The 10648-nt window shown below is 46.3% G+C and overlaps 3 protein-coding genes across 3 annotated transcripts; 1 reads left to right on the top strand and 2 right to left on the bottom strand.

Moving 5' to 3' along the window:
* Nucleotides 1–5213: 5213 nt before the first annotated feature.
* LOC134615417 (histone H3-like) lies at nt 5214–5624 on the bottom strand. The gene has a single exon (XM_063459936.1). The coding sequence runs from the start codon at nt 5622–5624 to the stop codon at nt 5214–5216; it is 411 nt and encodes a 136-aa protein (XP_063316006.1).
* A 297-nt stretch (nt 5625–5921) lies between these two features.
* LOC134615418 (histone H2B 1.1) lies at nt 5922–6302 on the bottom strand. Its single transcript, XM_063459937.1, has one exon. It carries the CDS (start codon nt 6300–6302, stop codon nt 5922–5924), a length of 381 nt encoding a protein of 126 aa, XP_063316007.1.
* Nucleotides 6303–6602: 300 nt separating this feature from the next.
* On the top strand, nt 6603–6995 carry LOC134566067 (histone H2A type 2-B-like). Its single transcript, XM_063425777.1, has one exon. It carries the CDS (start codon nt 6603–6605, stop codon nt 6993–6995), a length of 393 nt encoding a protein of 130 aa, XP_063281847.1.
* The last annotated feature ends 3653 nt before the right edge of the window (nt 6996–10648 follow it).

Below are 10648 nucleotides of genomic sequence, written 5' to 3' on the forward strand. Positions count from 1 at the left end.
TGTCGCCGTTCTGTACAATGGCATGGGCAGTTCCCTCTTTCTACTGCCAATACCTCTCCCTATACAACCAAGCATTCTGCAAGCACTCCCTGCTGCTCTATAGCATTGTCTTCCTACCTTTGAGTCATCAGAAATAATCTTATGTCCATTATCCACATTCAATGTCAGTTGCCACAACTTTGACCATTTTTCTAGTTTACCTATAGCATTTGCCATTTTGCTTATCCCTCCTGGAACATTAACCCTGTTACATATCTTAGTAGTGTCAGCAAAAAGATATATCTTCTGCAATATCACTAATAAAAATATTAAAGAGAATGGGTCCAGGTACAGATCCCTGAGGTACCCAACTGGTGACAAGCCCATGCTCGAATATACTCCATTAACTACAACCCTCTGTTGCCTGTCACTCAGCCACTGCCTTGCCCATTCAACAATATTGGAATCCAAACTTCAAGATTTCAGTTTATGGACAAGCCTTCTATGTGCAACAGTGTCAAAATCCTTACTGAAATCTAGGTAAGCAATGTCTACTGCACCACCCTGATCTATTAATTTAGTAACCCAATACACGTTCTATTTCCTATTTCCTTGTTCCCTCTGTACGGCCTGACCACCTGGTTTCTGACGTGCTTACTCCACACTCCAGGTACGGTCTGCCTTACGTTGCTGCCTCATACCTCCCCTACGTTTTTGTTACATGTTTTCCCCAGGTACGTCCTGTCTCGCCCTTGGCCCCCCACCTAGTCTAGATGTGGCTGGCTGTCAGAGTCTTAGGGGTCCAATAGAGGTTATCTCCCCCTGGCTTTCTTAGCCTTAGGTTAGTGGTCCCGCGAGGCCAACACCCATCCTCATACTCGGAGGTACTACGCCCCTCGGGCCAAATCATAGTTAGTTGCAGGGCCGTCTTTAAGACAGGGCAAAAGGGGCAGCTGCCCCGGGCCCAGTTACTCCTGGGGGACCCAAAGCAGCTGCCCTGTGGGCCCACACTGCCCACAACAATTTGGAGGGGCCTATCAAGTGGCTCATGCATTTAGGGCCACCCGATGGGTATCTCTGAACAGGGACCCGGTGGGGTGCCATGGCCCTTTAAGAGCCGACCGGGCCCCTGTAGTATTAGCTGGCTGGGAGGAAGTGACAGCCGATGAGAGAGCACCGCGGGAGGAAGGAGGCAGCAGCAGGTAGCAGCATGGGGAGGAGAGGCAGGAATGAGCTGCTGCACATCCCCACTCCCATCAGCCTCAGCCAGCACTAAGCTGAGTTGAAGGTAAGTGTATCCAGTCCCTGATCCTCTCCTTCTGGGTGAATGGCTGCAGCTAGGACAGTTTTTAGAAAAACCACCCCACTCAATGCCCCTGCCCTGATTTCCCCCACTTACTGCTTATCTTCTGTGCCCCCACTCTCTGGCCCTGCCCTGCCTTCCCCACTCACTTCTTCTCTTCTCTGTGCCCCCACTCTCTGCACCTGCCCTGCCTTCCCCACTCACTTTTTCTTTCTCTCCTCTCTGCCCCTGCCCTGCCTTCCCCACTCACTTCTCTTCTCTGTGCCCCCACTCTCTGCCCCTGCCCTGCCTTTCCCCCCTCACTTCTTCTCTTCTCTGTGCCCCCACTCTCTGCCCCTGCCCTGCCTTCCCCACTCACTTCTTCTCTTCTCTATGCCCCCACTCTCTGCCCCTGCCCTGCCTTCCCCCACTCACTTTTTCTCTTCTCTCTGCCCCAGCCCTGCCTTCCCCCACTCACTTCTTCTCTTCTCTATGCCCCCACTCTCTGCCCCTGCCCTGCCTTCCCCCACTCACTTCTTCTCTTCTCTATGCCCCCACTCTCTGCCCCTGCCCTGCCTTCCCCACTCACTTCTTCTCTTCTCTGTGCCCCCACTCTCTGCCCCTGCCCTGCCTTCCCCCACTCACTTCTTCTCTTCTCTATGCCCCCACTCTCTGCCCCTGCCCTGCTTTCCCCCCACTTACTGCTTCTCGGTGCCCCCACTCACTGCTCCTGCCTTCCCCCCTCACTGCTTTTTTGCCCTGTGCCCCCACTCACTGCCTTTCTACTATGTGCCCCCACTCACTGCTTTTTTGTTGTTGTTTAGATGAGTTTAATTATTGCTGCAGTTGCATTTAAGCACAGTGTTTATTTTATGTTTTAATTATTTTTTTTGTTGTGCATTACATATAACAGTACCAGCTTGCCTTGCCACAGCAGCATCAGCATTTACCAGCTTTGTGCCTCCTCCAACTCTTTGCTTCTGCCCTGCTGCAAACATAAAAATGATCACATGTATGTCAGAGTGTGTGTATCTGTGTGTATGTGTGTGCCAGTGTGTAACTGTGTCAGTGTGTATCTGAGTGTTTATGTGCCAGTGTGCATATCAGAATTTGTGTGCATGTGCCAGTGTGTGTATCTGTATGTCAAGGTATGTGCATGTGTCAGTATGTTTATATGTGTGTTGATGTGTATGTAACTGTGTAAGTGTATACATCCCAGCAATCAAAAACAACATGCAAACACATCCCTGATAACACAAACATTACAGACAAACACACCCCTGATTTCAAACTCCAAAATTATATATAAAACACACCCTTTACTCAAACACCAATACTATACACAAATGTTTAGAAGACAACACTACATCCTATAACAACCCTGAAGGCAAATATTACATACTAACAAAACCCAGTATTAAAATGCCAAAATGATATGCATACACCAATTCACAGTTGCACACCTGCATTTAAAAGTCAACCATACATACAAACACACACCACTGCATTCAAACGCAAACACTACACACAAGTACACCTCTGCATTCCAATTGTAATAGTACATACAAATACACCTCTACATGCACACATATACTCTATACAAAAACAGGCTTACATTCAAATGCACAAACACTGCACACAAATACAACCCTACAAGAATGGGCAAAGTATAGATCCCCAGCTAGCATAGCATTGTGGGAGTTGTATGACAGATGGGGATGTATCTTCTCGCCACTCTTGTGCTAGAGGGGGAGGCCCAAACAACTTTCTTGTACCAGGGCTTCTCTGCATTAGTTCCGCCACTGGGTTGGAGTGTAAGGCATGATTGCATGCCAGGGAGTGGGAGGGCAGCAGGGTCCAGGGGGCCAAAGCAAATGCTTGCCCAGGGTCCAATCACTATTAAAGACGGCCCTGGTTAGTTGCCTCGCATGTGGCATAGAGAGGGCCTACCCTGTCACTCCCATTCTGTCTTATGCTTTACTGGTCACCGAGAGGCCGACACCCCGCCACAACGTTCGGTGGCCACGAAATCCCCTCGCGCCAACGCATAGATAGAGTCTCTCAAGCCGCTTGGCATCTAGCAGGGCCTCACCTGTCACCAACTTAGTTTTAATTGTTTCGCCGCCTTGCGGCACTAGCAAGCTGGCCAGCTCACACTGGTCCTACACTTACTCTGGTCCTTTTTCTTGCTCTGATTTCTCGCTTCTTTCTTTTAGCATGAATCAAGTACCGGAAGGTGGCGAACACTTGTTACTGCCCGACACTCCGGCCAGGTCTGGTACTCCATCTCGCAGGGGAGATTCTGCCACGCCTGCCTCCTTCGGTTCCTGGTCGATTCTTCACCTCATGACAGATTTTCGGAAATGTCAGCTCCTGTTCCCTGCATACACTAGGAAGACCGAACTGTTCTCCATTTTAGATGCTGGACCTTTCTGATGTTTTCACTCCGACCATGTAAGTAAACTCCCATTTACCTGGCTTTCTACGGTCTTCTTAGACCCCGTGAACTTACCACTACTACCATAACCAACCTACAATAATGCCTCAGGAGGTCTCACCTAGTTAATTTGGGAGACTATTATGTACTTACACTTCCTCACACTCGAACTACACATACTCTGTTCATACCACAACCACTACAGAACCTAGACATATTTTTCATACTATGTCCATGTAAGTCATGCTCTTCCTGTTGTTGATTGTAATAAATTCTAGTCTGTATCTTTTTGGCCCTCTTTATTTACAGGCCTACTGCTACGTCGGTTCCGGCACACCTCAACCAACTTTTCCTCTTCTTACACATTGCTCTCCTTACACTCTTGCCTCTGCCTTTTTATGCCCCTACCACAAATGTGAAGGCTTGGCCTGCAGTTGTGGGATGGGCATGGTCCCCTATTTAAGCTCACTACTCACCTCCACCTGTCCCGTTCGTTCCTTAGCGTTGCTTGACCCCACCCTCCTCTCCCTTTTATACTTTTCTCTATTCATTACTGGGTAGGCCCTCTTTATTTACAGGTCTACTGCTACGTTCCCCGCACACCTCAACCGACTTTTCCTCTTCTTACACATTGCTACACAGTCATACTCTCCTTACACTCTTGCCTCTGCCTTTTTATGCCCCTACCACAAGTATAAAACGAACAAGGGAACGTTGGAAAGTATAATACTGAAACTTAAATAAAATAAATAAAAAAAATTTAAAAAAATATATACAAAATTAGGTTTCTAATAAACATGTTTTCCTGGTAGGATAATCAAAATCAAATACACATTCACCTTATCAGTGGCTGGAATGGCACACAGTAACATAGTATCAAATTGTAACAAGTATGCCATACCTTCAAAAACAAAAGAAACAAAGGATCTATTAAAGCATATGCCGACAAATCTTTTAACGTTTTTCCCGTGTGGTTTTCAAAATGAACGTAGGAAGTTGGAAAGCAGAATACTGAAATTGACATTGAAAAAAAAAAATCAAAAGCGATTTAGGTTCTTATAAACTTGGTAAGATTCTTCGTTTTTTCCTGCTTTCATTATTTATACATTTTCTGATGCACATTTAAACAGCTACGAATCTCTCAAAAATGTTAGGATTCTGACTGAAACTGGGAATTGGGGTGGGTGGAGAGAGAGAAAATGATTATCTAGCTCCAAGGAGAAAGAAAAAAGCAATATACATATATAAATCATAGAAAATGGGATGAATGGTTCTGTTTTTAGGTATAATTATTTTCAAGTGTTTGTATTATTGTTAATGTACTTTATTATGCCTCACAGCAGGACCTGTTTGCTAGTAAAGTGCAGGATATTAGCCAATAGAAATAAAGACCATAGTCCTGGATAATAAAGGGTGCGGGAGGAAGGGATTGACAAGCTCGTTTGGTTGAAGACATAGTGGCTCTGAAAAGAGCCTTTGGTTGGAGAAATGAAGAGATTGGTCAGGAGAATGGCATTAAGCGCGCTCTCCTCTAATCCTGCGAGCCAGCTGGATGTCTTTGGGCATGATGGTCACTCTCTTGGCGTGGATGGCACACAGGTTGGTATCCTCGAAGAGGCCAACCAGGTAAGCCTCGCTAGCCTCTTGCAAGGCCATGACAGCAGAGCTCTGGAAGCGCAGGTCGGTTTTGAAGTCCTGGGCGATCTCACGGACCAGGCGCTGGAAGGGCAGTTTGCGGATCAGCAGCTCAGTGGATTTCTGATAGCGATGGATTTCCCGAAGAGCTACCGTGCCAGGGCGGTAACGGTGAGGTTTCTTGACACCACCGGTAGCTGGAGCGCTTTTCCTGGCAGCCTTGGTGGCCAGCTGCTTCCTGGGAGCCTTCCCTCCGGTGGATTTACGGGCTGTCTGCTTAGTACGGGCCATTCTGTCAAACTGAGCGTCTCACCTACCACAAGGTTATCAGGAGCTATGGCTAGAGAGCCGCGAGCCCGAGTTCTTTATAGATATAAGATGGATATGATTGGACACAATGTACCACGCCCCTAACTCTGATAGGAGGAGAGAGACGCTGCCACTTGGAGACAAAAGTGTAGATTGAAATACTGAGCACAACGCATGCTCTTTCAATGTTACACTGCCATCTAGTCACAGCTCTCTCATGGATTGTGTGGGTGGCTCTTAGAAGAGCCTTTGTGTTATTAGAGTTTGGGTGACGGGTCTTTACTTGGCGCTGGTGTACTTGGTCACTGCCTTGGTGCCCTCAGACACGGCGTGTTTGGCCAGCTCTCCGGGCAGTAAGAGCCGTACAGCGGTCTGGATCTCCCGGGAGGTGATGGTGGAGCGCTTGTTGTAGTGAGCCAGACGGGAGGCTTCCCCTGCGATGCGCTCGAAGATATCATTGACAAAGGAGTTCATGATCCCCATGGCCTTGGAGGAGATACCGGTGTCGGGGTGGACCTGTTTCAGCACCTTGTACACGTAGATGGCATAGCTCTCCTTCCTGCTCTTTCTGCGCTTCTTCCCATCCTTCTTCTGGGTCTTGGTCACGGCTTTTTTAGAGCCCTTCTTGGGTGCGGGAGCGGACTTGGCTGGTTCAGGCATGATGATCAGAGAAATCTTACGAAATTTCCAACAGAATAAGGAACACGTTTCCCAGCTGCTCTATATATAGAAGCCCTGGCAGTAAAGCCTGACCTGTGTGCATTTTCTATTGGTTCGTTCAGTAAGAGCATTGAGCATGGAACGCGGTAACCTACAGCGATTGGTTACTTTCTGAGTCGGACGCTGATTGGTGGCTTTAAAATGCAACCAATTAGATTAGAGCTCATGGTATCTGAGATGGTATAAATAGCCGTGCAGGGGGCGCCAAGGTCTAGACGATAATTCAATTTTGTTTTGAAAATGTCAGGAAGAGGCAAACAGGGCGGCAAAGTCAGGGCTAAAGCCAAGACCCGATCATCCAGAGCAGGTCTGCAGTTCCCAGTCGGCCGTGTCCACAGGCTGCTCAGAAAGGAGAATTATGCAGAGCGGGTTGGAGCCGGAGCTCCGGTCTATCTGGCTGCAGTGCTGGAGTATCTGACCACCGAGATCCTGGAACTGGCTGGGAATGCAGCCCGAGACAACAAGAAGACCTGCATCATCCCCCGCCATCTGCAGCTCGCTGTGCGCAACGACGAGGAGCTCAACAAACTGCTCGGAGGGGTCACCATAGCCCAGGGTGGGGTATTGCCCAATATCCAGGCTGTTTTACTGCCCAAGAAAACCGACAGCCACAAGCCAGCCAAGAGCAAGTAACTCCACTGTCCCTCAGCTCCCAAACTTACACAAAAGGCTCTTTTAAGAGCCACCCACAATCCCCAGAAAGAGCTCACACTGATATATGACTGTATGGAGGTGATCACTGTCTTGCTACATTCTTATACGGTTATTCACTACAGTGACACGTCAAAGGGAATTTAGTATTTAAGGGTCTAATACCTCTTTTTTACAGTCTCTGTAATTCGGCTAACGAACTAAGTGATGCTTTTCAAATTTCCATTAAAACACACCTAGCGGACTTTCCCTTTCTAACCATTGCTATTACTACTTGTTATACACTGGGGAGTCTTTAGTGAAACACAAGAAATCGATCAAAAGCGGATTAATAGTTAAGTCACTATTGTGAACAATAGGAAAGTGCTGCATATCAATATAAGGTGGAAGGAAATAAAGACTCCAATCCATCCCGATTTTCACACATCGGTAGATTCAATTAAACTTGAATTTCAGATTTGAGATCTTTTGGGGTTTTTTTGCCTCAATTTTATAATTCAGGTTTTAGTGAATGAGCATGCCTCTCTTTCTACTGGTAATGCAAAAGAGGGCGGCAAATTCCAATTTCAAGTGACTTCCAATCATGCCACAAAAAAAAAAATCTCAACTCCAAAGGCAGTCAGATTTCTCCTAGGTGGGATTTAGTCACACCATATGGCCATGTGGGGGTCCTCTCCTGCTTCAAAATAACCCAGTATGCCATACGGTGTAACTAAATTCCGTATTGCCAAGATAGGTCTAAGTAAGTAGTATTGTAAGATTTCATGCTGTATTTTGGGATGTGCTCTCCTTCACATGTACAAACCTTTTGGAAATGTATTACTGTTCTGCTTTAATTGTACTACGTTGTTTATTTTGTTTTCCATATTTCTAAACACTAAAAATATAGATGAACCAAAAACCCTCTCCCCTCCCCCTTTTTAAAAATAAATAAATATATATTTATTCTTGATGTGGTATCATTCAAGTAAGACACAAAAAGTCATAGCTTTCCCATATTTTGTAAATTCTAGTAGGCTTAAATTTGTATACTTTCATATCACTAGAAATGAGGCAAATCTAATCAACATGAGGTTGAGGGTCAATCATCAAAGCCTGGGCCTCCTCCCTATTTTCTTCTCCCTTGCACAGTGGGTCAGCTAACTGCCTCCATCCACACATCAGGACATGCATGCACACATTCACACGGCAAGGGATTTTATATACCACTCGAGATAATATTCTCAAAGCCAAGCGACTTTTTCTAAAAATGGTTTTCACTGAGACCTCATTGTGGGGCTGGACTATTCACGGTCCACAGACCCAACCCATGGGCAGCCTAGATTTCCTTTAAAACAGCCTTCTGTCCTCTAGGTAAGCCCACTGGTGCAAAATGGTAGAGGAGGGGTAGTCTCAATTAGGGTCACTACAGGCCACCTTTCACACACCTGGCTTACACACAGGTTCCCTCGCCCACAGGCCATCATTCCCAGCTATTTAAATACCCTCCCTCTCACAGGAAAAGTACAACATTAACTTTCACAAGGTAAGTACAAAAGAAAAAATGCATTACTGTAAAACCAAAAATAAAAGCAGGTTGTGTCAAATAGACAGTGTGTCTGGGAAAACAAACAACCCCAATGCAACCCATATGCCAGGCCGGGTGGTTTATAGAGGGTCTTGGCTCTTCTCCTCACCACCTCGTCTCAGACTGATTACGGCTTTGGGTGGATCTACATTCACCCTCGATAGTCGTAGAGACGTCAATTGAAGGGTGCAAGTGACCCTCCGGGTCCTCTCCAGCCGACAGTGTTGACACAGAATCTCCTTGAGGCACCCACCACCAGAGTACCTGCATCTTCGCCACTCCATCAGGACGGAGAATGGCAAATCATCAAATATTTTATTTATTTTTTAAATTCTTTATTTTTGTTGAGGCATGTGATTATGGGGGTACAGAAAAAAGAGAGGGAGACGTTCAAGAGTTGTACAGGATGGGGTCGTCATAACATATTGACAAAGTCTCCTATGATTATCAACCTCATTTTATATATATAGTAACATGCTGTGGCTAAATACTGTTATCTCTTGCTTTAATACTGTAATCTCTCGCATTGATACTGTTTTCTCTCGCTTTAATATTGTTATCTCTCGCTTTAATACTGTTATCTCTCGCTTTAATACTGTTATCTCTCGCCTTAATACGGTTATCTCTCGCTTTAATACGGTTATCGCTCGCTTTAATACGGTTATCTCTCGCTTTAATACGGTTGTCTTCTCGACTTAATACTGTCAACGTATAGTAGCTTACATGCAAGGCTGTACTCGGTTGGGACAGGTTAATTATTAAACGTTAGGTTACATGCTAGACAGACATATTATATAATAAAGACCACTGACTACCAATTGTATTGTAGTCAAGGATAGCTATAACAAAATGAGGGTATGTTAGGCTAGGTGATATACAGTGCTCTGCATTAATGTTAGGTACACACAAATATATGTATATTAACAGCCGCATAGTTACTCTTTCAGGAGATGGAATTACCCTTGTGAGTACACTTTTGATGGGCAGTCAGTGGTCGCCTGCCAAGGGACCCCCCTAAATATATCTTGAAGCATTTAAATAAAAGGGGATATAAGGACTGCTATGGTAGTTATAGTCCCGATGTGTGTCATGTTCGTATGGTGGCAGTCCCTGTATGGGCGATCCAGACGAGTGTCTGTCTTAGGCGGGAAAAGAGTCCCTGTTGCCGTGCCGATCATCGTGTACAGTATGGTGGCTGTAGGTGGTTAATCCGCGTTCGTTGGCCCGCATGCAGTGTGGAAGGTAAGGTTAAGTTGTTGTCCCTCTGTAGTGAGGCTAGTGGGGTATGAGGATGTGCTCGCCTGTTCCTGCTTGGCGTCTTTCGGCAGTCCGTCCTTGAGAAGTCAGAAGGGAGGGTGCCTCAGTCAGCCCTCGGGCATGGATAGCTGGGCATGCAGTCTCCGCCATTTTAAAGGTGGACTCTGCGCTCTGTGGTCTCTTGTGAAGGTGCCGCTTCTAGCCGGTGCTGCCCGCAAGTTTATTCTGTACTCTCCACCCGATGTGTTTCACTGATTTTTGTCAACTTTTTATGCCAAAATAAACTGATTGCTTGTTCTTTCGTTGTAAATTTCGGGAGCTGGTCTGACATGCGACCATCTCGCTCGGCGGCCTGGCCCCGCCCCCATCATCAAATATTTTAAGATGAAAGTCCTCCATATCAACAGTGGAGTGGGCATCTGGGCCCACTGTTTCTTGTGCCCCTCAGGACCAGATATTTTTATGTCGATGTTGTGCTTCCAGTGATGGTACTGTGCGGTTAAGCCTCTGGACCTGTTGGGAGATCTTATCGTTTGTGTATGGGTCACAGTCAGTAGTCCCTCTCGTTCCTCCTCTCGGTATTTAACGTCGCTAATGAGTCGATTCAGGCTGCCTATTTCAGTTTGCTTTCTGCTAGGTCTGCTTTCCTAACCGCTTGTAGATCCTACAGGAGCTTTTCAATGTTCCCTTTAGCGGAGGGTGATGTGGCGGTATACCCTCTCGAGAATGGGTTACTACCGCCTGTGGTCGCCCCTTCCTAGTTGTGCCCAGTCCTAGAGTGATTATAGCTGCAAACCAGTGATTATAGTAG

The sequence above is a fragment of the Pelobates fuscus genome, chromosome 6 (assembly GCF_036172605.1).
Source record: "Pelobates fuscus isolate aPelFus1 chromosome 6, aPelFus1.pri, whole genome shotgun sequence".
Taxonomy (NCBI): domain Eukaryota; kingdom Metazoa; phylum Chordata; class Amphibia; order Anura; family Pelobatidae; genus Pelobates; species Pelobates fuscus.

What these genes read in the sequence shown, in the direction of transcription:
- LOC134615417 (XM_063459936.1), bottom strand. Translation starts at nt 5,624, where the DNA reads ATGGCCCGTACTAAGCAGACAGCCCGTAAATCCACCGGAGGGAAGGCT.
- LOC134615418 (XM_063459937.1), bottom strand. Translation starts at nt 6,302, where the DNA reads ATGCCTGAACCAGCCAAGTCCGCTCCCGCACCCAAGAAGGGCTCTAAA.
- LOC134566067 (XM_063425777.1), top strand. Translation starts at nt 6,603, where the DNA reads ATGTCAGGAAGAGGCAAACAGGGCGGCAAAGTCAGGGCTAAAGCCAAG.